General features: G+C 37.9%; 1 protein-coding gene across 3 annotated transcripts; it reads right to left on the bottom strand.

Annotated features, from left to right (window-relative positions):
- Positions 1–85: 85 nt before the first annotated feature.
- On the bottom strand, positions 86–27,192 carry LOC127430971 (steroid hormone receptor ERR1-like). Of its 3 annotated transcripts, XM_051681101.1 has the most exons (8): positions 26,782–27,192; positions 23,648–23,749; positions 12,626–13,015; positions 12,274–12,390; positions 12,019–12,132; positions 10,047–10,214; positions 6,650–6,919; positions 86–3,769 (listed from the first exon to the last, which is right to left on the bottom strand). In XM_051681101.1, the coding sequence occupies exons 3-8, from the start codon at positions 13,008–13,010 to the stop codon at positions 3,516–3,518; spliced, it is 1,308 nt and encodes a 435-aa protein (XP_051537061.1). In that variant the 5' UTR covers positions 13,011–13,015; positions 23,648–23,749; positions 26,782–27,192; the 3' UTR covers positions 86–3,515. The 3 variants fall into 3 exon arrangements, with proteins under 3 accessions (XP_051537061.1, XP_051537060.1, XP_051537062.1); XM_051681100.1 differs by lacking the exons at positions 23,648–23,749; positions 26,782–27,192 and adding an exon at positions 21,490–21,670; XM_051681102.1 differs by lacking the exons at positions 23,648–23,749; positions 26,782–27,192 and adding an exon at positions 14,523–14,817.

Raw genomic sequence — 27,192 nt, 5'->3', positions numbered from 1 at the left:
ACTGTCTTTTCTCTTACTAATGGACACATGAGCCTTGAATCTACTGAACATTTGTTTTAAAGACATGAGAAAATGGACAGGATGACAAAATGACATAGAAATCCAATGACAAGTGATGACGTGTGCTAATTTATTACAAAACACAATGACACTGACAATATGTTAAAATACCTCTATTGTTCCTGTAGTGTTTTAGCGTTTGCTCTTCACAGTGATTCAATATGAACAAAGTTTTAAAATAGTTACTACTGCAGAACCACTGAGCTTTACAAAAAAAAAAAAAAAAAACAGACATTTACAATCATTTGACCTAAACACGCACAAATACCAGAACAACATTAATAAACATCCGCAAATTGAGTAAAAAATAGATTTTAATCTTTTAAATACAACATTTTTGAATACAAATATTGATTTGTTCTTTACCGTATTATTACTATCGACTGTTATCACTAGTTTTACTGTTGAGGTTTGATTTAAAGTATATCAATATACAGAACAATTTGAAAACAAAACGTTTTGGTAAATTCTGGTATTGCTCATTTACATAAATATACACAGACACACAAACACCTAGCCATGAATTTAATTTATCTCTCAATCATGTTATGCTCTAACTTCGACAGACAAAATGGCTTTATATAATGCTTAGCCTTATGAAAACACTTCAGTAATATCATTGTTATATTAGAGTTATTATTGACACAAACATTGACATATTTTACAGCTGTCTTTAAATGGACCCAGTCATCCATGGTTATGTACACATTCCACCCAATAACCACTTAGGAGAGACATTAACTCCTGCATACAAAAGAGAAAAAAACATGTTAAAAAAAAAAATAAATAAAAAAAAACATACTGAAAAGGTTAAAAAAAGGAAAAGCATATTTCAGCTCTTTTCTTAGCTGTCTACATTGAAATGAATTGAAAATAAACTGATTTTATTGAAGACTGACAAAGTTCCCTTAACAGACAGACTGGTTTCATGTATCTAAAAGAAAGAAAGAAAAAAAAAAAAGGAAAGAAAAAGAAAATAGGAGTTTTACAGCATTCTGTAACACTATGCTTTTGTGTTAGCGCCTGAAATCTGCAATATTGTCATAAAACTTCACAACAAAGAGAGAGGAATAACTTCCACTGGCTTTCATTTTTCTTTCAAAGTTAGTATGTTAATCACAAAAAGAGAAAGGACATCTGAAAAATAATTCAGTACAAAACAGACATTTCATAACATTCTCCCAAATGGATTGCTTTATTTCAATACCAAACCTGAGGCCAAGCTTCATGGTGAATATATGGAAAAACTAAAGTTAAATTCAACCAGAAACTGATATTAGCTGATTAAAAATGTTCCTAAAGGCCTTAACAACAATACATCCCCTCAGTATTTTGGACTAGTAATCTGAAGACCCAGATTTAAACTAATCTTGAGCTGAAAATATTTTTTAAAAAGAGATCAACCGTGGACTGTACTTTTCAGTTCAGAATGCGGTTTAATCTGCGGCTTTATCCCTTACGTATATTTGCTATTAGTTGACGTGAACCACTTTCAGAGTGCACATACAATCATTGCTGCTAACAGAATACAGTGAAAGCACCCTGAAGATGTGGCGTCACCTCAGAGGTCCGACTGTAGAACAGTTGTTTTCATTTTAGTACTTAAATTGGTAAGAGGCCAAAGAGGCAACTGGCTTTTCTTCCTCCTGTTTTCAAATGTGTATAATAAATAAAAGGTAGCAGAGTTGTAGCACTCTGAATGGAGTGAAGACTGAATCGTCTGCAAACAAACAGCTACGAATAGACCACACAGCAGTAAAACCAACAAATACCTTGAAAGAACCAAAAAAATAGTCACAGACTGAGGGCTCTGGTTGACCCCATATTGTGAGGCTTTCCAATTTGCATTAAATGTTGCTCTGAGCCACATAGGCTTTCAGTATGAACATGACACAGACTCAAAACCTCCTGGTTTAAATGAACCAACAGAGGTCGTCCTGCTGTGTCCATGTATAAATGGAGGATAGAGTACGACATTTTTTCTTCTCTCCGCCGAGTGAATGAAAACATCGTTCAGTCTCTCGAAATGTCTCAGAATGCAGAAGCGATGAATGGATTTGAGTTGAGTGACACCAACAGTGCTGGCTCAATCTGTCACTAGCAGGCCAGTGTCATGTTGTCATCTGAAGAATTCAGGACATCGCCAATGCGACAAGGTCCCACAGCGTCTTTTAAATGGGAACCAAACACAAAAAACTCACAGCAAAAAGTACAGTAGTAGCTGGAGCAGGCTGGCCTACAGGAGCTGAAGACTCCTCATTTACCCTGATTTAGATGCACCATCGTCGGTTCAGCTCAGCATGTGCACTTTGCATTTGTAGTACCCATAATCTCTCATTCACACAATCCACATCTAAAAATGATTATGGTTAATCTATTGGAACAACAAGCAAATACACAAAGGACGGTGGCGTATACCAGAATTATGAAAAACATTTTCTACAATCCTACGCAACATCCTTTTTTTTATTATAAAACTGTCTTTGCGATGCAACTACGCCACTACTAAACTGCGCTTCAAAGCAGGACATGGCAGGCCAGCTCAGTGCAGACATTTTAAAAATGACTGACATCAAATGAATGAAATCTTTCCTATTGCTTTCCATAATATTAAATGTTGCAGTAAATTTTCTTGTAGTGCCAGTGTATACCAGTAAACTAAGCTGAAATTTTTCAGTATACTGTGTAATCACTCCTGTAGGTCTTCGCTTATGTTCATCGGTTTTGCATATTAAACCAAGAAAAAAAGCTATTGTAGCTGGAAAAATTTAAATAGCACTTATAGTATGGCGAGTGCATTAAAAAGACATTAATAACTGTACATTAGTGCCTTTAATGCACAGTTTTAAGGAGAAAAAGCTTACTCTCTTGACTATTGTAACTGTAGTTGTGGTGCTGTGGTTTCAGACACGTTGTTTTGTGTTTCAATGGGCAACTATCAGTAAAGATGGAGATATCAAAGCGATATCATTAAATCAACTGTTTGTGTGATTCCGTGAAGAGTTCGTATTGCTGCAGTCTCAGTAGGCGCCCTTGGCAGGTGAATTTCTCTGAGTTTAAAGTAATGGTTAAATTCTATTAACACTTATCTTGAAGAAACAGTGAAAGAATGAATAACGCATTGTCTGTGGTTCCCCTAACACTGATAGAAATATTAACTTTGTCTAAACTGACCCAAAAAGTTTGGATGACATGGTACCTATAGAGAAAATGGAAGAGAATTTGTTGTGAAAGACCATTCCTAAGGAGTAACTCAAGTTATCAGCAGACAGCTACGATTACACAAAGCAACCTCATATTCTTCATATTCAACCCTTCTGTCAAAAAGTTTCTCTTTTGGGTTCTTTAGCCCTTGCACTTGTTCCACAAAAAAAGACTTAGGGCTATCTTTCGCCCGTTTCCTTCGTCCTTTCTCATTCACTCATTCATCCATCCATCCAAGTGTCTTCTCTTCTCTAGGGTGAGTCCATCATGGCCTCCAGCATCTCCAGGAAGAGCTTGTGCATTGGCACCCCGCCACGGGTCTTGATGCTGTAGAAGGTGGTGAGGGCCCGGCCGGCGGTCTGCCTAAGGAGGGGCAGGGTGAGGAGGAGACGACCGGCACGCTGGGGATCATCAGGGCATCGCTGGACTTCCAGCTCCAGAAGAGCTTGGTGTAGAAGGTCCCTCAACTTCTGCACAGCTTCCATGTCCTCAATGTAGACCGAATCTGAGAGGGAAAAAAAGAGAAAGAGATTATTTTAGGGTGAGTGTAGAGTAGGATAAGAAATGAACTTTCCCATTAAGAGGCAATATTTGCCCCTTGGGTTTGATATTCAGGGGCATTTTGTACCTTGTGTTGGCCAAAACAAAATATAAACTGTCATCTTTTAATGTCAAATACTTAAATTTAATCAACCGATTAACAAATTCTCAATATGAATAACTTTATTGAGAATTTATTACCTCTTAAGCATAAATTCAATCATCATCTCCTCATACTTTATACAATAATATGTATAATTAGGCCTAAATAGATGATTTCATTGAGGCATTTTTTGCCCTTGTATTTTGAATTTCAGGGGTATTTTTGTCACTATCAGTGGCATTTTTGCCCGAGCCTCCCTTAATTTCTAACCTTGGTGTAGAATAGAGATGTGCATGAGTAATTGACTAATCTAGTGGTCATTAGGGTTTAAATATTCGGTTAGTAAAAACAATATTTTATTTTCCTTTTCGCTTTTGCCTGCCATAAGCAACAGTGAAACCTCTTCTATCACTTAAAGAATCACAATATCACACTCGCCATTACAACTCTATGCACGAGCAACATAAGTGACATTGGAGCAACATTAGGGGAAGTATGTGATGACATCATTTTAATTTATGGGTGAACTATTTCTTTAACAGGTTACGGAGCAGAATTCACCATGTTTTTCTGAATAATAACGTGATGTGAAATGATACAACGTGATAGCCTTTGTGTTGACAGTGTATATGTGCATTATGCTGATGGCAGCAATCTAATTTTCAAGTTAGTGTCTATGTAAGGTCTCTGTAAACGCAAATGCTATTTTTCAGTTATCATATTGGAATCTAGATTCTGTTATTTATGTTTGTTGAAGTTACTAAAGTTATAAAACCCAATAGGACATACATTTAATGTAGGTGTCAGTCTCTTTATTTTGAACTTAAACTCTTAATTTCAAGTAATTGATTACTCAATTTTAATATGTGTGACTACAAAATTACTCAAAATGCCCATCCCTATACTGAACTGCCCTAATCCACCTCTCTCTATTTTTTTCTTCTTTTGGAAAATCGTGGGAACTAAATAGTGGATTTTTTTCTTTTGCTGTTGGAGCAAATGTGAACGCAAGAGTTGCTGTGGTGTCCAATTCACTGCTATAAAAAGATTATCCAACAATTGTTTCCTTCTGTGTTCTAAATACGGAAATAAAAAATAGTCCACTGGTTTCTATCTAAGCTCTGTGCGAGTGCATCTGTATTTTTAAACAGTCATTTTTTAATCTAGATGTTGTTCATGCATAGTGCCCATTTTTGCAGAAGAAAAGCATCGGTTGTTGAAGTTTGCTTTTTTCAAAACTTTTAAAAGGGTGACATTTGTGAATAAAACCCAATAGGCTACACATGTAATGGACGTGTCATACATAATTTCTTTTTACTTAAAATCTACATTTGAAGTATTCAATTGCTGATTTTTTATGTGTTAGAGTCAGTAGCGATTGCTTTGACAACACAGGAAGCACGGCTTCCATTAAAATGTCATTAAAATTGCACAATGACATGTTTATCAAATTGCATGTAACCTCTCTATAATTCAGATAATTATTGTCCCAGTTCAGTATTTTAGGTAACAAAAGTGTGCAACAGCATACAACACTTTAGCGATGTTTGTTCCGTTAATGTTATCTGCATGATTATGTCCGAAGCCCTGCTTCAATGGGAGTCTACAGCAAATGCATGTCCTATTAAAATTGAGTTCAGTGGAGCAAAAGATCGATATTCATTGGACAAGAGGCTATGCGCTATTTTGGGTCCCGTCGGGACACCATGCGTCTCTGGGGGTCTACGGGAGCTTCATTAGCGCTATTTGCATGATAATTTATTGTAGAGTGGGCTTTCAATGAATGTATTTCTATCCCACCTGAAAGCCTGGCTTCTCTACTGTATATGATGACTGGTCAAGCTCTCAAACAGGCTGAACTATGTAACAAATAGCCAATCATTGAAGCGATGATGTACGTGAGTGGCAGCATTTAGAATTAATACACAATCGTTGTCATCCATTAGGTGCAGAGCGATCAGTGGTGCAGAAGATATTGATTGGGGTTTATTTAACCCAATTCAGTTAGTGATTATAAATCTTCACTTTTGCCATTGGCAAAAACTGGCAAAAATAAAATTGTAAATATAAGGTTCTGTATTTTTGTATTTTATTTTCGTTCAGTACGTTTTTTGTGAGTTAGCAATATAGCTTCTTTTGGGGGCAAAATGACAGATACTGCTAATGTTGCTGACTTCATTTTGGAGAAGTCAATAAAAAATAAATAAATAAATAAATAAACAATAGGAGAGCAGACTTCACACTTTTGTTTTTGACTGACATCTGTTCTTACCCTCTTTTTTAAAACCACCAGTCGCCACAGGTTAGAGTGCTCAACAACAAATGTAGTTAAAACATCCATTGGTGGGGGTTCATGTTTAGCATGTACACACAGATATGCGAGATGCTAGGAAGAGATCCTGGGTGTGTTCTTTATAAAAAAGTTAGATCCAAAACATGTGACTCCCAGTATTTGCAAAACAAATAGAGATTCTGTGGGTAAGGCAGAGACGAGGGTTGTATTTACTGTTTACAGTAATCAAAAGCATCATGGGTCTTTCCGGGTGGGGGGGGAAATTCATACCACCAAACAGTGACAAGACTGTTAAGTTTACAATTCAAAACAGAATGTGGTCTGGTCTCAATTAAGTGAAATATGACTCTGGTTTTACATCAGAGGGTAACCAGTCAGTCATCGCACCAAAATAGAACTGGAATGAATGAGTCATTAATAGGAAATGTTGAGTGCAATAGGAAGTTCACCTGAGTTGGTGAGCGCGATGGCTTTGAGCATGACAAACTCCTCGCGGTCCAGCTGTAGGGCCCTGAAGCGCCGCGCGAGCTGGCTGATGGCAGCGTTGAGTTCAGTCAGGCCAGCCACACGAGACATCTCCTCATCCAGCACAAAGTCCTCTGCGAACACCACCTCATCCTCACAGCCAAGAGAACGGTAAGCCACCCCCAACACCAACACCTCCAGCCACACCGACTGAAGCACGGACATCTGGTCTGCCAGGGATAGGGAGAGGAAGCCTGGATGGGGGATAAAAAAAGAGAGACAGAGGTTAATGGTATATGTCCACTGGCAATGAAGAAATCTGCTCAATACAGCTCCAAACACTTGATGCTTTGAGTCTAAAATGTAGTATGGATACCTTCTGTATGGTCTATGACTGCATACAATACACAGTCAGTCATTGCACTACAAATAATTATTTTCTTAATCAGTATTTGTTTTTGTTTTCCAGTTAAAATATCTTAATATCTTTATAACAAGACATATTTACTTGAGAAGCAAAATTACATAAGAAATTAAGTCTTGTTTTCAGAAAAATCTAACAATATTAAGTGAGGTTTATGCTTAAAACAAGAAAAAACTATTTGCCAAATTTATTTTACTAAGCAGTAAGAAAAATAATAATATAAAAATAATATTTGCAAATATTTCATCTTGCTTTAAGCATAAACCTCACTAAATTTGTCTAGACTTCTCTGAAAACAAGACTTAATATGTTAGGTCATTTTGCTTCTTGTTTAGTTAAAAAAAAAAAGAACAAAAACAAAGAACAAAATACTGATTAAGGAAATTCTTTGCAGTGCATACTGTATATACGAGACTACAGTTGGAAATACGGAAACAGCTCTTTTAGAAAGCCCAAGGTATACATGAAGTGTGCAGACTAAATGTAAAATCTGTGAAATCTCTCAATGCGATTCAAGCAGTGAGTCCAGCTCTATCGTCAGATTTTGAAACGCTTATGAATGTCACTGCCTTCACCTCACATTGAGATTAGGTGCAGCCAACCATTTTTCATTTCTCATTGGCATAAAGTTTAACATTTCTCAACTGACCTGTTTTCCCTCCCAATTCCATCCAGTATATATTGGTGAAATAGTGACAACTGAAGGAGGTAAGTAATAAAACCAAGTTGTTACACAACATTTACCAGTAAAAAGTGGCTGTATAAAAGGCCCGGATATACTTCGGTCAACTGCGCTGCTCTCCTGAGTATACTCCATTGACTCTGAGTGCAGACGGACACGTTCAACACATGCGTACTACGACTGCTTTGTGATACTCTTTAGTTGAATCAATGACCACGATGCTCACAGACGATGACCGCATCTGCAAGTCGACAAAATCTGGCCAGCGCGCGGTCAGGTGGCACAGACTAATAATTAAACTTACAGTACGTTACGCATACTGTGCACGGAGCAATCGGCAACGCGGACAACCGAAGTACACTCAGGCCTTAACTACCCAAATCACTATTACATAAATTTGATGAACAACCTCTATCACAAAGGAAGAGAGGTTTCAAGAGGCTGTCTGTTACATCATGCACAGGGTTAGATTTCAGTTGATGTTTGCCACTACAATTAATACCAGCGGTTCTAAACCGGAGGGTCACAGGTGTGTTTTGATAGGATTACAGACAGGAGGGTAAAACAATTCTAAAAAGTACAACCCCAATTCCAAAAAAGCTGGGACATTGTGCAAAATGCCAATAAAAATATTTAAGTGATTTTTAAATGTACTTTGACTTGTATTCAAACAAAAACAGTATAAACACAAGATGCTTTGTTTTACTGAAATCAGCAACATTGCTTTTTAAAGATAGATGCTGTTTTCTGAAATTGATGCCTGCAACACATTCCAAAAAAGTTGAGACATGCAATTTAGGACTAATAACAATCTGCCAAATTGAAATGACAAGATGATGTGAAACAGGTAATGTAAAACAGGTGAGGCAGTAGTGTTATGGTATCTAAGGAGCCTCCAAAAAAAAGCCTAGTCCTTCAAGAGCAAGGATGGGTCGAGGCTCGCTAATTTGCCAACAGATACGTCAAAAATTAACCCAGTGCCTTGAAAACAATGTTTCCCAAAAACAAACTTAAAGGATTTGGGACATTTCACCCTCTACAGTGCACAATATAGTTCAATCAATGTATTCCTTGAAAAGATTCAAGGAATCCGGTCAAATCTCGGTGTGTAAAGGGCAAGATGAAAACCACTTCTGAATGCTTGCTGTCTGATCTCTCAGACATCACCGTCTTAAAACCGTCATGTGTCTGTAATGGATATCATGACATGGCCTTGGGAATAATTTGGTAAACATTTGTCAGTCAACTCCATTCACTGCTGCATCTACAGATGCAAGTTAAGGCTTTTCTATACAAACCAAAAGCCATACATCAACACTGTCCAGAAGCGCTGAACCGTGGAATCATGTTTTGTGGTCCGATGAGTCCACATTCCAAATAGTTTTGGAAAAACAGTCATTGTGTTCTCCCGGGCCAAAGAGGAAAAGGACCATCCAAGCTGTTATTAGCGTCAGGTCCAAAAGCCAGGTTTGGGGGTGTGTCAGTGCCCATGCCATGGGTAACTTGTACATCTGTAAGGGCACCATTAATGCAGAAATATATGTACAAATTTTGGAGCAACATATACTGCCATCCAGACACAGTCTTTTCCAGGGATGTCCCTGCATTTTCCAGCAGGACAATGCCAAACCACATACTGCCCGGATTACGAGTGCATGGCTACGTAAGCAGAGGGTGCAGGTGCTAGACTGACCTGCCTGCCCTGCAGTCCTGACCTTTCCCCAATTGCGCTGTGCATAATGAAGCACAAAATACAGCAAACCTGTAAAGGCCCTGTACAATTGCACAGCTATGGCTTTTATAAACTCCTTGCTAGCACATCCGAATCCCATGCTGGGGATCACCAGCTCGAATCCCGCCTGGGGCGGGTCGAATAATACCGGTGACATATACTGTCCTGACGTTTTTGTAAATAATAAAAAATAACTGTAAATTCTATCTTTTATTTTTGAGGTCATATTTTGGTGCATATTCATCAGTCACTTGGTAGTTGCATGACATCCCCTCATTCTTGAAAACCATGAACAAAACTATGCAAGGTAAAAGAAAATATAAATACTCAGACTACATTAAATAAGGTTTAAGAATTTGGTATTGTTTTGGGTTGCCACTTCTTGTCCAAAGTGAAATATTAGAATGCATTAGACTACTAAGTTCTGCTGAAAAAAGAAGAGAAACAAGAGAGCGAGTAACTAGTAGCTCAACACCAGAATTGCCTCCTTGACACGGTCTCCTTGCCAATCCTCTTGCTGTTCCTTTTCTTGTTCTCACTTACCAGGAATGTGCTTGGCCCACCCGATGATGACAACTAGTTCCCGGTCAGCCAGGTCACAGAGAGTGGTAAGCGTGCGCTGGGCCGTGTCTGGCTGCAGTGGGTCTGGCATAGCAAACAGCTTTTCTGGCTCCGCCACCAGCAGATGTGACACGATAATGCTGGATGAACCTGACAGACACATCAATAACATTATTCTGTTGAATGGTCATTATAATTAGGCATTTATAACATTATGATGATAAGGGATGAGCATGAGTAACCATGTACACTGAAAAGTGATAGTGATGACTGATCATGAAATCACAATAACTGCTAAACATTTGAGAAGTGTTTTTAAAAGTTATTGTAAACTTCTTTTTAACTTGATATGCCAATCTTTTTTTTTTTTTTTCATAATTTGGAATGCCCAATGCGCTCTAAGTCCTCGTGGTCACGTAGTGATTCGCCTCAGTCCGGGTGGCAGAGGACGAATCCCAGTTGCCTCCGCGTTTGAGACCGTCAACCTGCGCATCTTATCACGTGGCCTGTTGAGCGCGTTGCCACGGAGACATAGCGTGTGTGGAGGCTTCACGCCATCCACCGCGGCAACCACGCCCAACTCACCACGCGCCCCACCGAGAACGAACCACATTATAGCGACCAAGAGGAGGTTACCCCATGTGACTCTACCCTCCCTAGCAACCGGGCCAATTTGGTTGCTTAGGAGACCTGGCTGGAGTCACTCAGCACGCCCTGGGATTCGAACTAGCGAACTCCAGGGGTGGTAGCCAGCGTATTTTATCACTGAGCTATCCAGGCCCTTGATATGCCATCTTAAAAAGCAGGGACAGAAAATGGTTTAAGGAACGAGAAAGGAAACTGAAAACATTATTATTATTTTTTTTGCAATGTGTAAAGGTAACACTTTACAATAAGGTTACATTTGTTACATTAGTAAATGAATTAGTTATCATGAACAATTAACAATATATTTGTTACAGCATTTATTAATCTTCGTTAATGTTAGTTAATAAAAATAAAGTTGTTCATTGTTAGTTCATAGTGCATTAACTAATGTTAACTAATACAACTTTTGATTTTAAAAATGTATTAGTATATATTGAAATTAACATTAACTAAGATTCTTAAAAAATATTATTCATTGTTAGTTCATGTTAACTAATGTTGTTAACTAATGTTAACAAATGGAACCTTATTGTAAAGTGTTACCAGCGTAAACATAAACTAAAATGAAGTCTCTTTCAATTGTTCTATAATGAAAATGTTATTTTTAAATGCTGGTAACCGGTTATTAACATTATTATGTTATTCCTGTATTTTTTTCAGAAAGACCGAAGGGTTTAATTCCAGTAAATTATCGTAGTTGGATCACTTTCAGTTGCCTGAAAAAATTAGGTTTGCCTCTTGTTTTAGATGGCCAGCTGTATATTTGAAATATTTTCATTATTTTTGGGGAGATATTTAATATTAAGGATACATTTATTGAAAAGACATAATTTTATATAGGCTACTGTATAGCCTACTATGCATGTTATGATTTATATGCTGATCAATCCCCCACACAGGAGAAAATTGGATAGTTTATTTTCACTTATTTTAATGAGGCAAGTGGCTTATTTGGGCTTGTTTTTACAGACCAGGTCACTCGTTTCTCTTGAGAGATCTGGCAACTCTGCAAGTGGTATATCACTCACCCTTAGCATAGAGTACTGTGATTTTAAAAAGAATGCTATTCACCATTCTTTTTTATTTCGTTGTAACCGGTTACCATTTGGAAAGGAGGCAACGAAATGTTGGACCCGAAACGAGATGCTGAAAAAAAAGCAAGATGCAATGACCAAGGATGTACAAAAAAAATTTGCACATATAAATCTTGCTCCACCTTCCTGAGTAGATTTAAAGTACTCGTACTCAAATAGTCAAAACGCTCATCCCTGGTTATGAAATAATTTTAAATATTACATTGAATTACCTTTCTCTCCCTCTTTCCTTAACGGTATTGGTGCACTCTGGTATGTGGCATTCTCCACCTCTGGACGTCTCTTGTACTTCTGCCGTCCTCCTCTGACCCGGTCCAGGCGAACTCCTACAGCAAACACACACACACCAAAGATAGAAAGAGGATTAGAGCATTGGCATTGCCTTTGTATCACACTACACATTGCTGAGGTATTAGGTATTGTAAGACAGAGAAAGGATTGGTTAAATTGCCCAGGTGCCACCTCACCTTCTTTGAGCATGCCTACTTTGAGGCACTTGGTGAAGCGGCATGCCTGACAGGCCTTCCTGCGGCGCTTGGTGATCTCGCATTCATTGGAGGCTGGACAGCTGTATTCAATATTGCCTAGAGTGGATAAAAGTGATGATGTTAGATGAGCATTCAAGGACTCAAATAACATGTTTACACCTGCTATTAAGATGCGTTCTGGGTGATCCAAGTCGATCGTTGTGATCAGATCACCCAAGACAGATCTTAATACCAGTTGTAAACAGCACCAAAGACACAACTGGCTGTTTAGGCCAACAAAAAATGTATCTGCAATGACAAGTGAATCTGTTACGCAGTACGACAAGCTCACCCTGTATGGTTCTTTTGAAGAAAGCCTTGCAGGCTTCACAGGAAGCCACTCCATAGTGATAACCAGAAGCCACATCTCCACACACCAGGCATAGCCTTTTGGGAAGTGTGCTTAGCGCATACTTGCAGCGGCCGCCCCCACTACCTGTAGAGCCCTCCTCTGCTCCATCCGCGCCCTCCTCCTTAAAATGGCATCGCAGTGCGGGCGTGTACAGGGGCGGGGAGTAACGCCCAGTGCCTTCTCCTCTGGATCCGCCTCCTGCACTTTGTGAGGAGTCTGAGGAGGCACCTCCAGGGCTGGTCCTCCCACCACCACCTCCTCCTCCCTCGGGACTGCTGGGTTCAGCCTTTATGTAAAGGTCGGAGCGTCGCTCTCTGGAAGACATGATATCTGTGGAAGAGTGGAGAAAAAAAGAGGGACCTTTGCTGTTTTAGCTTTATCATCACTTCCAGGTCACAAAGTCTCCTTTAAAACAAGATGTTTAAAAGCAGCAGGAAGTGGCAGGATAAAACATATGCAGTTACTAGGCATGAACCAATATCATTTTTAGAGATAGTGTGACTACAAATAATTTCGCCCACAGTTGTATTTGAACAATTAGTTAGTTTACATGCATGATCTTACACCTTAATAAGGCAACAATGTTTATGGTCGTGTTTGTGTCTAAATTGTTTTCTTTTATAAGGGTAAGTTCATAAACAGTTAATGGTAAAAACCAATCAGCAGGCATGGATTTCTGCACATTACCCTCATTTCTCTCTGCATGTAAACACCATTACCAGCATTCTAATATGTTTATCTAATGTGCGCAAATGTTGTGCACATGACTGTTTACGCAATGACATCAAAAGTAGTTTGAAACGTTGAAAAACACATCCGAGATCCCTGTATTATGTTGTGCTCAGTCCAGCTATCTTTGAGCGCAAAAGCGCATCTGTGAAAGACTGCTGCCTGTTGTCCATGTTGGCTGGACAAGGCGTGTAGCCTATACAGCAAGAGCGCTTACTGCCCCCTTCTGCCACATCAGGGTGGTACGTCAAGCTTGAATTGCTCCAATGGTTGGAACATTTCTTACTATGGAATGAATGTACGGACAATTAATTATCTTTATATTATTTTAGGGCTGTCGATTTAACACATGAATTTAGTGCGATTCATTATATAAAAAATAATGTGTTAATATCACTGATATATAATATAGAACTGCATTGCCCATGACATCATAACAGTGAAGCCACTGCGCCGCCATACTGCTATGCCTAAACGTTCCAATGTCTCTATTGACTTAATAGGAAATCATCTAATTTCAGCGAGTAAACATTAGTCATACAATCACCGATTTTATCTGCCTGTACATCCCTACAATGCAAACATCCTAAACATGTAATTATTTATTTATTTAAAGTCTGGAATTTTTCCTGTTTTTTGAAAGCCAGAGAGAGTTACGTGTATTTACAGTATATCAAACAGTATCCACCTCTAACAAATTTCAGTGGCGAGCTGAATGTAAACGAGTTCACTGAAACTGAGGTAAGACACAAACAGACATTTTCAGACTAATGTTTATGTTTTCGTCAAAAAGTGCCTTGTTCTCGTGGTCACTTGAATTAGAGCACGCTTTCTCTCTCCCTCTATCACACGTGCAGCGGGCGCGCAGAGAGGGAGACATGCAAAGGTGGTTCAAATTAAACTGATACGCTAGGATTAAATGGCAAACGAACATGTATTCATGATATGTATCCATGTATATTACTACAGAGAACACTTCAATATGAAAACAAGCAAATCCCGATCATTTAAGGTGATTTAGAAATCCAGGTCTGAATTTTTTAAAGTCCCGTTCGGGGGTAAGAACGTATTGTCACCCTAAACAAGCAGATATTACAGCCTTTCCTACCTTCGGTGATTGTTGTGCTGCATTGACCGGGGCATGTGAATGCTTTGACATCACAATCCGTGTATATCTTCTCCCTCGTAACGAATAATATCCAGAATGAGCAAATTAAACATTAAACAGGATTGTCATTAGAGGGTGAAATGCGACTATTGTGTCCGGAGATCAGAAATGGTGAAATGGGGGCTTTTTTCGCCTGTCAGTCATTGATGCTCTATGAGTTTGAGCATACCAAGATGGCTGCTCGAACACTTCCAGTGGCTTCAACTCCTGCTGGTAGTTTACCATTGCATCAGCGATCCAGTTCTATATATATATATATATATCAGTGGTTAATATGAACACAATTGTTCATGCCCCTGCCACACAGCACAGCCACAGAATGAGAATCGCTCACTTAGGAGCAAGCACAACAGAATACAGGGATCTTGAAATGCAATGTTCAAATTTTCCACTGCTTTTAACTAGACACAGCATCCTAAAAATGCGCCGTTTGAGAGACGAAATACCAGAGATGCTCCAAACACATCCATCGGCACACACAAGTACATAGAGTGACAATTAAAAATAGTGCAGACGGAACGCAATAATGCGTACTGCGAGAATTGGACATACTGACGAACTCAAAGCAAAACAGGTTGCTGTCAACTGTAGGCTTGCTCAATGATATGAGATTAAAACAAACAATATATTGAGTTCAAAAGCCCCTTTTTTTTATTGTCCAGGGGTTCTCAACGGGGGCAGCACCACCCCCAGTGGGTGTTCAAAGGATGCTAGGGGGAGCTGAGAGCAAATTAGTAGAGAGGGGGTGTTAGGTTACAAATGGGGGGCGTTTATCAGTCATGTTAATGAAATCTATCGTCGAGTTCCTGTTTGCATTAAAATGTTTATTTAGACTCCATTATACGGGTTGGTATGCATTTGTACCGCAGTTCATCTGATTCTGAAGTCTAGCAACGCATCTGAATTATCTGCTTTAGCAGCATCAAATAGACAGGCGAAGTCACAACCTCCACTAATGCACCTGTATGGCTCTGCAGGTGGATACAGCTCAATGGACAGTGCAGTGCGAGCGCAAAGCAGGTGCATTTTTATTCACAGACTGGTCTCAAGCTCTTAAACATGCTCCTCTGATCATTGCAGCACTGTGAGAACCAGCGAGAATCATGGCGCAAGACGTGGAAACCATTTGAATTTGGCACAGAATTCTACATGACCACCCTTGAATTTATTATAGTAACACTAACTGTACTTTAGGCAGAAATAGATTCATAACACATATTAGCATATCACTACTTCAGCTCTATTAAATTTGTCATTGGCTACATTCGGGGAGTGAGGGAATATAATACATTTTTGTTACAGCTTTTAAAATTTTTATATTTTGTCTTTATTATTTTTACATGTTTAGAGTAGGCCTACTGTTTGTAATTACAAAAATGCCATAATTTGTTTTATAGAAATCATGTTACTTCTAACCACGGTAGTGAAGAAGATCCATGCTTCTAGGTGCTTACTATGGTCTTGTTACAAATACCACTGTAAAAACTATAAAAATAAATAAATAAATACATTTAAATTTTCATAAGGGTAAATGCAAAATACACAAATTATTATTATTATTTTGTTTTTTGGATGAAATAGAAATGCGTAAATCCTAAAAGATATATTTATTTATTTATTTAATATTTTTGTAAGAAAATATAACTGGTTGTGTTTGCCTTCAGAAATTCCAAGAGATGACAGAATTTGAATCAATAAGAACCTAATGAAAGGAGTTCCAACTCAGCCACACTTTCAGAATAATTTAGTCACATAAATTAGGTGTTAACTTTTTACTTTTTATAGATGTTATAGATAACCTTACTGTTGTTGATACCAGTAAATTTACATCTACATCCAACTCAAAATCAATGCTGTAATGTAGAATGAGCATTTCAGTGGGACAAAATATGCAATATTATTGGTATTTTCATTTATTTTTTAACTATAATAACAATACCACTTTTATTACTAGTTTCTGTCTTCACATTTTCATTTTATAGGCCCCAGATATAGCCCTCCATCTGCTTAAGTTTAAGAAACGAAAGTTTTGGTCTCACATTCATGATGCATAAGCCTGATGATTTTATTAACAAAACTTTAAAATTATGCAATGCATCGAAGTTGCATTGAGCAAATTAAGCAAATAATACAAATACTGAGTTTTGTGTTTTATGTTTTTTTCTCGGTAACACAAAGTGTCCACTTTCAAATTATGTCACATCATTATTATTATTTCAGCTGGTATTATATATTTATTATTTTATTTATTTATGCATTTGGCAGATGCTTTTATCCAAAGCGACTTACAGTGCACTTATTACAGGGACAATTCCCCAGAGCAACCTGAAGTGCCTTGTTTGATGACACAATGGTGGTGGCTGTGGGTTATAGGCCCTACATATTATATTTATAAATATTTGAATTATTTGCATTATTTATATGAATTATCTTTATTTGGGGGCCTTTCTCTGCAAATGATTAATGCAATTAATTTGATTAATTAATTGGCATGTCATGTAATTTATTCCATAAAAAAATTGAATCTATTGACAGCCCTAATTATTTTTCTTATAATTAATTGCACTAAATTAACATGTAAAACATCAGCCCTAGTTAAAAGCAGAGAAAATCTGATTATTTCAAATCTCATGTAAACGCAGGTTTCTTATGTTGCCATCAGCATGTTGTTGTAATTTTTGAGTACAGAACAGTGAGACTCATGATTTGAGGTTAGTGTGTTTAATATTTTTGCAAATTGTTAAATCGACTATTAATCCAATCAAAAACAGGACACTATAGCTGATCAGCAAGGCATCATAATCCAGATTTATTTCATTATTTTTTTTATTTTATTTTACATATACCAATCTATTAAATAAAGATAGGAATATATCAGGTGGCCTAATTAGTATAGGAAATACAGATAACTACTTTTTAAGTCATTTTACAGTATGTATAACAATAAGAGCTCCTGTTACTTTCACTGGGCTTCACTTTTTATAGCATCAATTCAGGGTCACATAAGAGTCGGTGCTGAACACTGCTGATCACATTTTCCTGTAATGAAGTAATGTATTGTGTTAAATGCATGATTTTGTTTTGATCACAATGATTCCACTTCCTTTCATTTAGTTGTCATGCATGAGCATGATGAGCAGACTGCAATCGAGTGCAGTGAAGTGTGGTGAAGAGTGAGTGTATTGAGCACACTGCCCTGTGTTCACTTTCAAGTACTGTTGCAAGTTGCATTGGTTTTTTTTTTTCTTCAACTAAACAAAAATGAACCAATTCACAACAATTAATCAAACTTCCCAATGCTACTCAAGGGATGGGGTATTCTAGGAAAATACACTTGCGCATCTGTATGCTCATGCAGTTATCAGCTCACAGAACTGTAGCTCTACACAGGCAATGCATTTAGATGTCGTTAATCTTGCTATGTCTCGAATATGCTGGATTTTGTTCTGCTGCAGGTGTTTATTTGCATGGTAACATTTACAGTATGCAACGAATGCTGTATGTAGGCAGCATTCTGACAAGTACGAGTACACAAACACAGTATTGAACCTAATACCAGTATTGGTATTACCGCATCACTAGCAGTTACAGTTCAGGAACAGCGGGACACACATACTGTCTGTCAACCCTGACGTTTAAAGAGGATAGGATGGGTGTCAGAGACAGAGTACATTCAGCAGGCGTAAAGTGTAGGAAATGACTTAACATCAGGGCCAGCGCTGACCAAATCGATGTCCTATGTAGAGTTCTGCGATCGTTGGATGTGGGGGTGGGGGGGTGTGAGGGCACCCTATGGAGTTTCTTGGTGCCCTACGCAGTCTGCGTAATATACGTATAGGGATTGGCGGTACTGCATAACATGTAAACTAGATGGTAACAATGACCACTAAATGTTACACGTCCATAATTGTTTACTAAATATTATGCTTTCTGAACAAAGTAAACAGTATGCATGTGTGTACAAAATAATAATAATAATACATGTAAATTAACTTCAAACCTTGCAGTGCAGATCTATCAAAACTCAACAGCTAGACTAGATTCTTGAGGTAGCAGCTACAGGGCAGCTTGCATAGCTAATGAAAATGGATGAAGCTGTACCAGGAGGGTTCTCCCAGTGAGCAGAAAGCACATGTGTGCATGGTAAAATTCTGCTCAAAGTCTGTCCATAATCCCAGTATCATTGCCTCTGCCCACACCATATTATGGTCATTAATCCAGGAGTGAGGAGAACCAATCCTCTAATTATACCTCCACAAGAGATGCCCTACTCTCAACCACTCTACAGCCCCCACACTTCACGAGTGCCTCTCAGGGACAAACTGACCTATGATACCATTCCTTAAATTTGCTGATCTTGCCATTTTATACATTTATCAGAGCTTTTCCCATTAGGACATACAAAATTACCCAAACTGCAGAATGACTGCCAAGCAGGGAACACAATCAGACACTAGCAGCTCCTTGTGGTTGTGGACCTGAACAAATGTTGGGCTGCTAGTCATACAACATGATTAATATACTGTATACTATATAGGCTACTGTAAATTCACTGACTCGTATTGTGGCCATACATTGTCTCCTTCAGCCTACATTTCCACCTTTATCTGTCCTCAATCAACATCTCTCTCTCTCTCTCTCTCTCTCTCACACACACACACACACACACACACACACACACACACACACACACACACACACACTCCCCCCAACCCATACCAACAGAGATGCTCCCTCTACTAGAACAGAAAGACGTAAGAGAAAACTGTGTTTTTTAAATTAAAGTAAATCCACAGGAACAATTATGTCATTAAAATTTAACTTGTTCTTATCACTTGCTCAAGTTTGCAAATCCCTAATTTAATACAAATGCTTCTAAACCTTGTAATGATCATGCGGCTAAAGTGAGGACACGTGCTACTGCGCTGGTTCAGGGTGGGGGGTTAAACCAGAAAGTAGGGATGGGTGGATCGATCTTGAAGTATCGATACTTCCAATACTGATGTTATATCAAAAATATCGATCCTCACACAAAATAACATTTTGTGAAAAATTTGGTAAAATATTGATTCTAAAAAAAAAAAAAACAATTAAATAGTGATTATTATTTGGTTACCATGAACATGAACAATAATCATAAGCTTCAAAGTGAAATAAAAAGGATTAGGCCATATTAGCAAACACTTGTGCAGGATGGGAACTATTTCTTCTTCCGCTCATCTTAACATGCATGCTGAAAGACACAAGCAGACAAGCGCTTGCACCTTCACAACAATCGTTCAAACAAGAGGGATCACTGTCATGTAGAGGTAATGATAGAAAATAAGAGAAACCGCTTCTGGTCTGGAGTAAATTCACCCTAAAATAACAACATATCTAAAGGTGACATTTCTTCTTTCTTATAATTTTACAATTGTGTGTAATTGTTGTTAATAAGTAATTAAAAAAATTGTTAACCATGGTTTTACTATAGTAATTTTGTAGTAGTAACCATGGTTAATTGTGTGGTAACTATGGTTTAACTAAAAACCATGGTTAAACTATATTACTGTAGCAAAACCATGGTTAATTTTTGCAAGGGTAAACAAAACAGAAGTCTAATAATTTTGTTTAGTCTCACAAACGTAAATAAATAATGACTTGAATTATGACTAAAAATACAATTTTAAATTACGCATTTCATCCCAAGAAATCACAAAATAATAATAATAATAATAATAATAATTTAATAGAAGTATCGGTATTGGTATCGGTATCAACGATACTGGACTTAAAATTACTGGTATTGGACTGGTAGCGCCCATCCCTACCAGAAAGACTTTGGTTCAACTCAATCACGTGACATGATGTCAAAAAGCAATCTCTAAATCCATCTGTAAACTAAAGAACCGGATGATGGAGAACCATCCTGGGCTGCGTTCCACTTCATTTTTAACATCACTGGCTAACTCCCCTAAGCACGTCCCCTCTAGGGAAACCCTGCAGCCATTTTGGAAGTCTGTTCCACTTCATTCAGTGAGGAGGGAAGTTTCTGTTGACAGACCCTCAACCCCTCGGTTTTGACAGAGGGAGCGAGCCTACTCTGATGTACGCTTCAGGCAGCTCCATATCCCACAATGCAACTCGACTGACAGCAGATTGCACTTCATAAACCCCACCGCCACACAACTCTAATATATGATGGAAGTGAAGTTAGATTAATTAAGCAGTTTACTCTGAAATCAATCTCCGAAAACATTGTTTTCTCAGGTGCAAAAGTCACTAAATAATTCCACAAAGTGACATGAGCCTTCAACATGCTCCAAGTGATCAAGTGTTCAGGGTGTTCCAGTTAAACCCATTGCAAGTCTTCCGCCATTAGTGGACACTCGCGCAACGTAAGCAGTGACGTACATCCGAGTCCATGAGATGGAGTGAAGTTTGCGAGGGAAGGGTTTAAAAATGTAATGAAAATGGAACGCAGCCCTGTTCAAATATATGCAAATAAGGGAAAACCACAAAATGAAAAGTCGTAAACTGATCGCGTGGCGTTAACGACAGTAAACACACGTGCTTCTCTCCGGCAGGGGTTCACCTCGTCGACGTGACACTTCCGGCTCGGTTCATCACACCAAACTGAAAGATTTCAAACTGTGGTCACCTTTGAAATGTAAAATGTGGAAATTGGCGATATTTTGTGCGTTAATTTACACCTTTATCAACGGTGTCAGACGTCTTTCTATAGATCAATAAAGCTTGTACAGCTTAAATATGTTCACAATATGTCACGTTTGAAACAGCATTTTTGATTAATTATGTTATTCCCTCGCTGTAATTTTACAGAAGCTTTAAATGCCCGATTCTGCGCCACTCTTTAGAACCAGTCAAACTAGCTTTGCCAAAATAAGCTTAGCTTTCGCTAACTTACCTTTACACATCTAAGAAATATGGCCCACCTCCTCCAAACCTCTTCCCCGATGTAATTTACCCCCCAAAAAACATCTATTCATTGACGTCCCGGCTTTTAAAAACTGGTTTGTACTTCCATAAAATTGGCTGAATATGCGCCGAGTTTAGTGTGCAGTGCTGTTGTTGTGTGCATTTTTTAACTTCACTTTTCTCCCGACAAACGTGAGTCATTGGCTGCCTTCAGGAGGGAGGAGAGTTGCTCATGGGCAGCCACATAAACACTCTAATTATTACAAAATACATTAAAATAATTACGCAATAATTTAGAGGACGGGAAATGATTGATAAAGAGAAAAACCTTTTGCATTGCTGACAGATTGTTCTATAATATAGTAAAAGTGAAGGGAAATGAATGAGCCCCTGATGAAAGTCGTTTGTTTTTCATGTGCTTGAGGCAGTTATGTTAATAGGTTTGATGTAGTGAGAAACAGAAAAGGCAAGAGTGAGTCAGAAACTCAAAATATAGAAAACAAAAGTGTCAAAAATATATATTGTAACACTTTACACTAATGTTTGATTTGTTAAAATTAAATACATTAGTTAACATGAACTCCTCTTATTTCTTCACATACAGTATATTGTACATTATGTCACTTATCAATCTTGGTTAATGTTAATTCCAACATATACTAGTAGGGTACAATGGGGCTAAAGGCCCCCTAGGGTAAAAGACACATTATATTAGATTTTTCCCCAAAACAATAAATAGCATTAAAAAACTACCACAGTACTTTATTAACCATCCTAATGTCTAAAGGCTGATTTTGAGGCAGTTTGATCTAAAATGTTGCACATTTTTGTTGCTAATAAAAATCCCTAAAATGATCACATTTATTCTGAAACAAAATACTTATTTGTCATTTGTCACTACCCATTTCCGAGCGGGTATGCACAATTAAAATTTGCGCCCCGTGTATCTGTCGAGATGTGATGTTGGAGGGGTGGAGCGGGCTGATTGTGCCCCCTTTAGTGAGCCACCGGTGCCCCCTTTACATGGCGTCCCTATGTTGCATACCTTGCATATATGTATTTTGCTCCTCTGGTTGCAGAGGCTAAAGGCCCCCATTAAATACATAGATTTTCTTAACCTTGTGCATCCCTGGGTCCACATGCTTGGACGTAGTATTTTGGCTTTGCTATACACAACACATAATTTAAACCGACTGAATAATGTTCACAACACTCTATACTGTCATTTAGGGTTAAACATCTGGCGCACTGAGTCATGTGACACAACAACATGACGTTGATTTTCATGAAGCCCTTCTATGGGTGCAGAGCCAACAAAAGTGCCTCTGGTAAGAAACCCCTTTTAGAGTTTTCATTTAAACCTGTTGGGTGTAAAGAGTAGCGTCTCTAGTTTTGTTTGATATGCCGCTTTAAAAAAATGCATTCAATTTTTTACACGCCAGCGTCATATGTGGATTTTGGGACATTAATCCCTCAAAAGTTGAAAAAACATGTTAGTTATTTTGAATAACTTTCATCATTAACAGATTTGTGGGTCATTTAGCTTCATTTTAATATAAAGTTTGTTATATTTTATTTTGTTATCACTGTACAATACGGTTCTATTCATTAACATTAGTAAAGACATTCCTATTTTCACTGTGCATTTTCCTGGTTTCATCCAAATGTTGAAAAATGTTGCTTTCAGAGGCTTTATATGGAGTTAGGATGTACATAAGGTGCATTTGAACTTACAGTCTTGATACACTTTGTGTTCAGAAAAAAGCTAATTTTCCTTAATATGTGCCTTTAGCCCAGTTATACCCTACATTGTTTCCATTAAAATATGTATATTTTAACTTTAATTAATGCATTATTAACATAAACTATAAACAATTGTACATTTATAAATTAACATTAACCAAGATTAACAAAAACTGAAACTACTAATTAAAAAAAAAAACTATTAATTGTTAGATCATGATACCTAAAGCATTTACTTACGTTAACAAATCAATTCTTATTGTTACGCATTACCATTTATATGAAATTAAAGATTGATTCATGATTATACATTGATCTATCTCTAATATTTTAAATGTATTAATGCTAACTACAATTTGTTCTACCGTGAGGTCCAAAAAAACTGTTTAGACAACAAAGCTTACCTTTTTACTCAAGAGCAGTTGGTCTTACGTATACTGAAAAAAAAAAAAAAATCTTTTGGTGCCAGAAGACTACAGGTCAGTTTAAAGTGAGCATCAGGAACCCTGTCAAGAAAAGAGAAAATTAGTGAGACATTAACCAATTTATGAGACTGAATAAACACAAGTATAAATGTAGTCCAAAATAAGGCCCATAAATTACACTGCTAATTGTATCAGCAAGTCTAACAGCAGAGGCACATTTTCCAAACAAATGGCTAATTGATAAATAAAAGAGAAACCAACATTAGCCTGAACCACATCTTCTTGAAACTAAAACTAAATTAAACGCCCCACAAAAGCTGTGCAGGTATCCAAAATGTACTTCACAATGCCAGATTCAATCAGAGACAACATTAGTGGTAATAGTGGTCTCAGCAATAGGACTTGCATACTGATTTATCTCTCCCTTGTTTAAACAAAACCTGTGAGCCTGGTCAATGTCACACAAACATCTTTGCAGCACTGTATAACACAGCCTGATCTTTACATCAAAATAATCTGTGTCTATTACACCATATTAATGTTTTCCCCCTCTCCACCTACACCGTTAGGCACACAATGCTGACTGGGGGAGAAACAGTTTCTTAGTCTTTCACCCAAGCACCTAATCACTGGTCTTGCTCACTGTCATTCACTCTTCACATGCATTCGGACACTTGGATACTCTCATATGATTTCTGCACACAACATTCCCCCTCCCCCTTCCACCCTGACACATTCCAAATGTCAAAGTCACTGGAGGGGTTTGAAGGACAGGCACAGTAACTCCAAAAGGTCTCTGGGTGACAGCAGTTATACATGAAGAACAAAATGGTTTACAGCTGAGAGATAATTTACTAAGTTCAAAGAATATTGAATGTAAGAACAGATACGGGCAGGCGATAGCCTGGATATGTCTCTAGTACAAATTTTTGTTTTACTTTGATCAAATATAACAGGTATTTTGGTACAGGCATCTGAAATGTTTATACTTGAGAGGGTCAAACATTGGAACATGCCAATAAAAAGGTTATATATTGTAAACTGACAATCTGAGTTGGCAAATTTGTCTTACCATTCTCAGAGAAAACCCTAAAGCCTAAAAAAATTTGCTCAAAGACTGGACATGTCTTCATACTTGACAAATTAAATTTAGAGACGACTCAGATCATAGCACCCCCAATATAACTTTCAGTAACCCTTATCCCTTTGAAGATCACCTGCAGTAAATTAAATCACTTGGCATAACAAACAGCATTGATTAATAACGTTTTTTTTTAATTAACTACATCTTTTTTGCTCCTGTTTTTACATTTACAAATGTATAGTAAATTTCATTGTTTCATACTTCAATGTTGCAGTTCTTCTTTAATGTTAGATAAAAAAGGTGGCTATTTGGTTTTTTTATGTCAATTAAGGTACACTGTTCAAAGCACTAATTAGGGACAGGTCTACTTAAAATTGCGGCCTATGACATCATAGACATCATAACTTCTTTGTGTTCTGTTATTGTAATTGTCATTTGGTGCTATGTGTCGAATTAAAGCATAGTAGCAGTGATCAACTGATTTCCTAATCTGTGTTAATCTGAGATAATTAGTGTGTGTTAGCCTTTGAACTTCGGCTACAATGTGAATGCATGCAACTGTAGAGCAAAGACTGTCAGGGCAGACCTCAAGAGGTGACCTTGTTCACCGAGCCTTGACCATTGAAAGGTTAATTGCTAAACTGGATTACAACTTCTTAAGAGCAGAGATTCTCAATCCCGTCCAAGAGGGTTCGTCACCATGCTGCACTTCAAAGAGAGGTTCTATATGCATAATACACAGCCATTACAATATGTATCCCACCCAGCCATATGTGACTAATCTATATTTCAATACATTAGTATCAATGCAATTTGTGTGAAACACACTCTATAATGCAGCTTTACAAATGACCATAGTCTTCTTGTCCTCTCTGTGAACCCTGACCCTTTAATTGAATTTTGAGGCAGAACACTAACCCTTTCCTCATCTGTTATAGTTATAGCCTATATGCAACAGCTCACAGTTGAGTGTTCCTCAGTTTTTGTGAGCATACCACTACTTTTCCAAAACATTTGGCACAAGTGGAAACTGCCTGAGAGCACAGAGTTATAGAGTTTCTGATTGGCTGAGCATCTGACACTTTGCACTGAGTCCGTTTAAAAGCACTTTAAAAGTTTTATTTCAGTCGGACTGAAGCAATGATTTGTCTTTTTAAAATGTTATGTGAACACGATAGTCCGACTGAAATCGTTCCAGTCCGGTTTTTGCGAAATCGAAATAACAGACCTAGATAATGCGATTGTAGCTCGGCTCCGTCCAGAATTAATCGATTAAGACGCTGCAATGCTTTTGCTTGCAATTTAATATAAATTACAGCTTTGATCAGGTTGGACTACATGAGCTCTCAACACTAAAGGCAGCTTCTCAGAGGGCACCCAGACTTATCATAGCCAAAGAAAAGTATTGCATTCTTGTACCAATTTGAATACGTCGGTCACGACGTAAAATGCCTTGAATACAAGAATGCCAAACAGATCCGTCGCGTCTAGGCAGTTGTTTCCAGACTGAGGGGCTGAACTGGGAAATGCGACATGAATCGAGTACTAAGTAAAATCTCCCTCGCTGACACAATGTATGGGCTAGGGGACAACTCGATCAAGGTCAGCCTACTGCAAAGTGTTACTGCGGACGTTTTCATTTTTTTTCCTCCACTCATTTCCACTCAACCATTCATTTATATGCAATGAATACAGTCAGACAATACAAATGTTATGAACTCAACTGGATATACCAAGGCATGTTAGTAGGCATACAAGCAAAGTACTCGAACACACTGATCCATTTATAGTAAAGTTTTTAGTCTTGAACGAAACATGGGAATATTGGTGGCGACAACATGCATTTGCCAGCGATAGCCTGTATGACATCAGAATTATGATCACAGACTCTCAATACCAGCGACCATTTACACCCACATTAACATTAAGCGTGCTCCAACCATCAGTTTAAATGTGAGCGACACTACACTCGCATACAATAATAGAGGATCACTGCGTTGCTCGTTGTCGGCTGAATGCATCTACTTACCAGTATTTTAGAGAACATTGCTGGTGTGAGATGCCTTGAAGCCGACCAAAGAAAGTCTTCAGCAAAACAGTCAATCCGATTTTTATTATTATTATTATTTTATTTTACATAGGCTATATATCATTTACACATAGGCTATATAGCAGCGCTGTATCTTCTCATAAAGGCCGATTTACGAGCAGATGCTCTGCCTATTTGCTGAAGTGGGCTGCTATCTTAAATTTGCGCTACTTTAGCAATTCTGGTGCTCTAATAAGTAAAAAAACAAGGATTTTGTGAAATAAAATAAATGCAACAATTCGTCGATGTCGTCAATGAATGGCGGCGCAGATATTAAGTGCTATCAATTGAGCTAAAGTATATGTTTAATCCATAAGTTTGATTCGCTCTTCCCTGGACTAGTTCCCTATA

The sequence above is a fragment of the Myxocyprinus asiaticus genome, chromosome 40, assembly GCF_019703515.2.
Source record: "Myxocyprinus asiaticus isolate MX2 ecotype Aquarium Trade chromosome 40, UBuf_Myxa_2, whole genome shotgun sequence".
In the NCBI taxonomy this organism is placed as follows: domain Eukaryota; kingdom Metazoa; phylum Chordata; class Actinopteri; order Cypriniformes; family Catostomidae; genus Myxocyprinus; species Myxocyprinus asiaticus.
This window is presented reverse-complemented; position numbering and strand designations above follow the sequence as displayed.

Coding starts and splice junctions, on each gene's coding strand:
- LOC127430971 (XM_051681100.1), bottom strand. Junction 12,391..12,625: donor CTTCAAAAGAACCATACAGG/GTGAGCTTGTCG, acceptor TATCCACTCTAG/GCAATATTGAATACAGCTGT. Junction 6,920..10,046: donor GTGGGCCAAGCACATTCCTG/GTAAGTGAGAAC, acceptor TCCCCCATCCAG/GCTTCCTCTCCCTATCCCTG.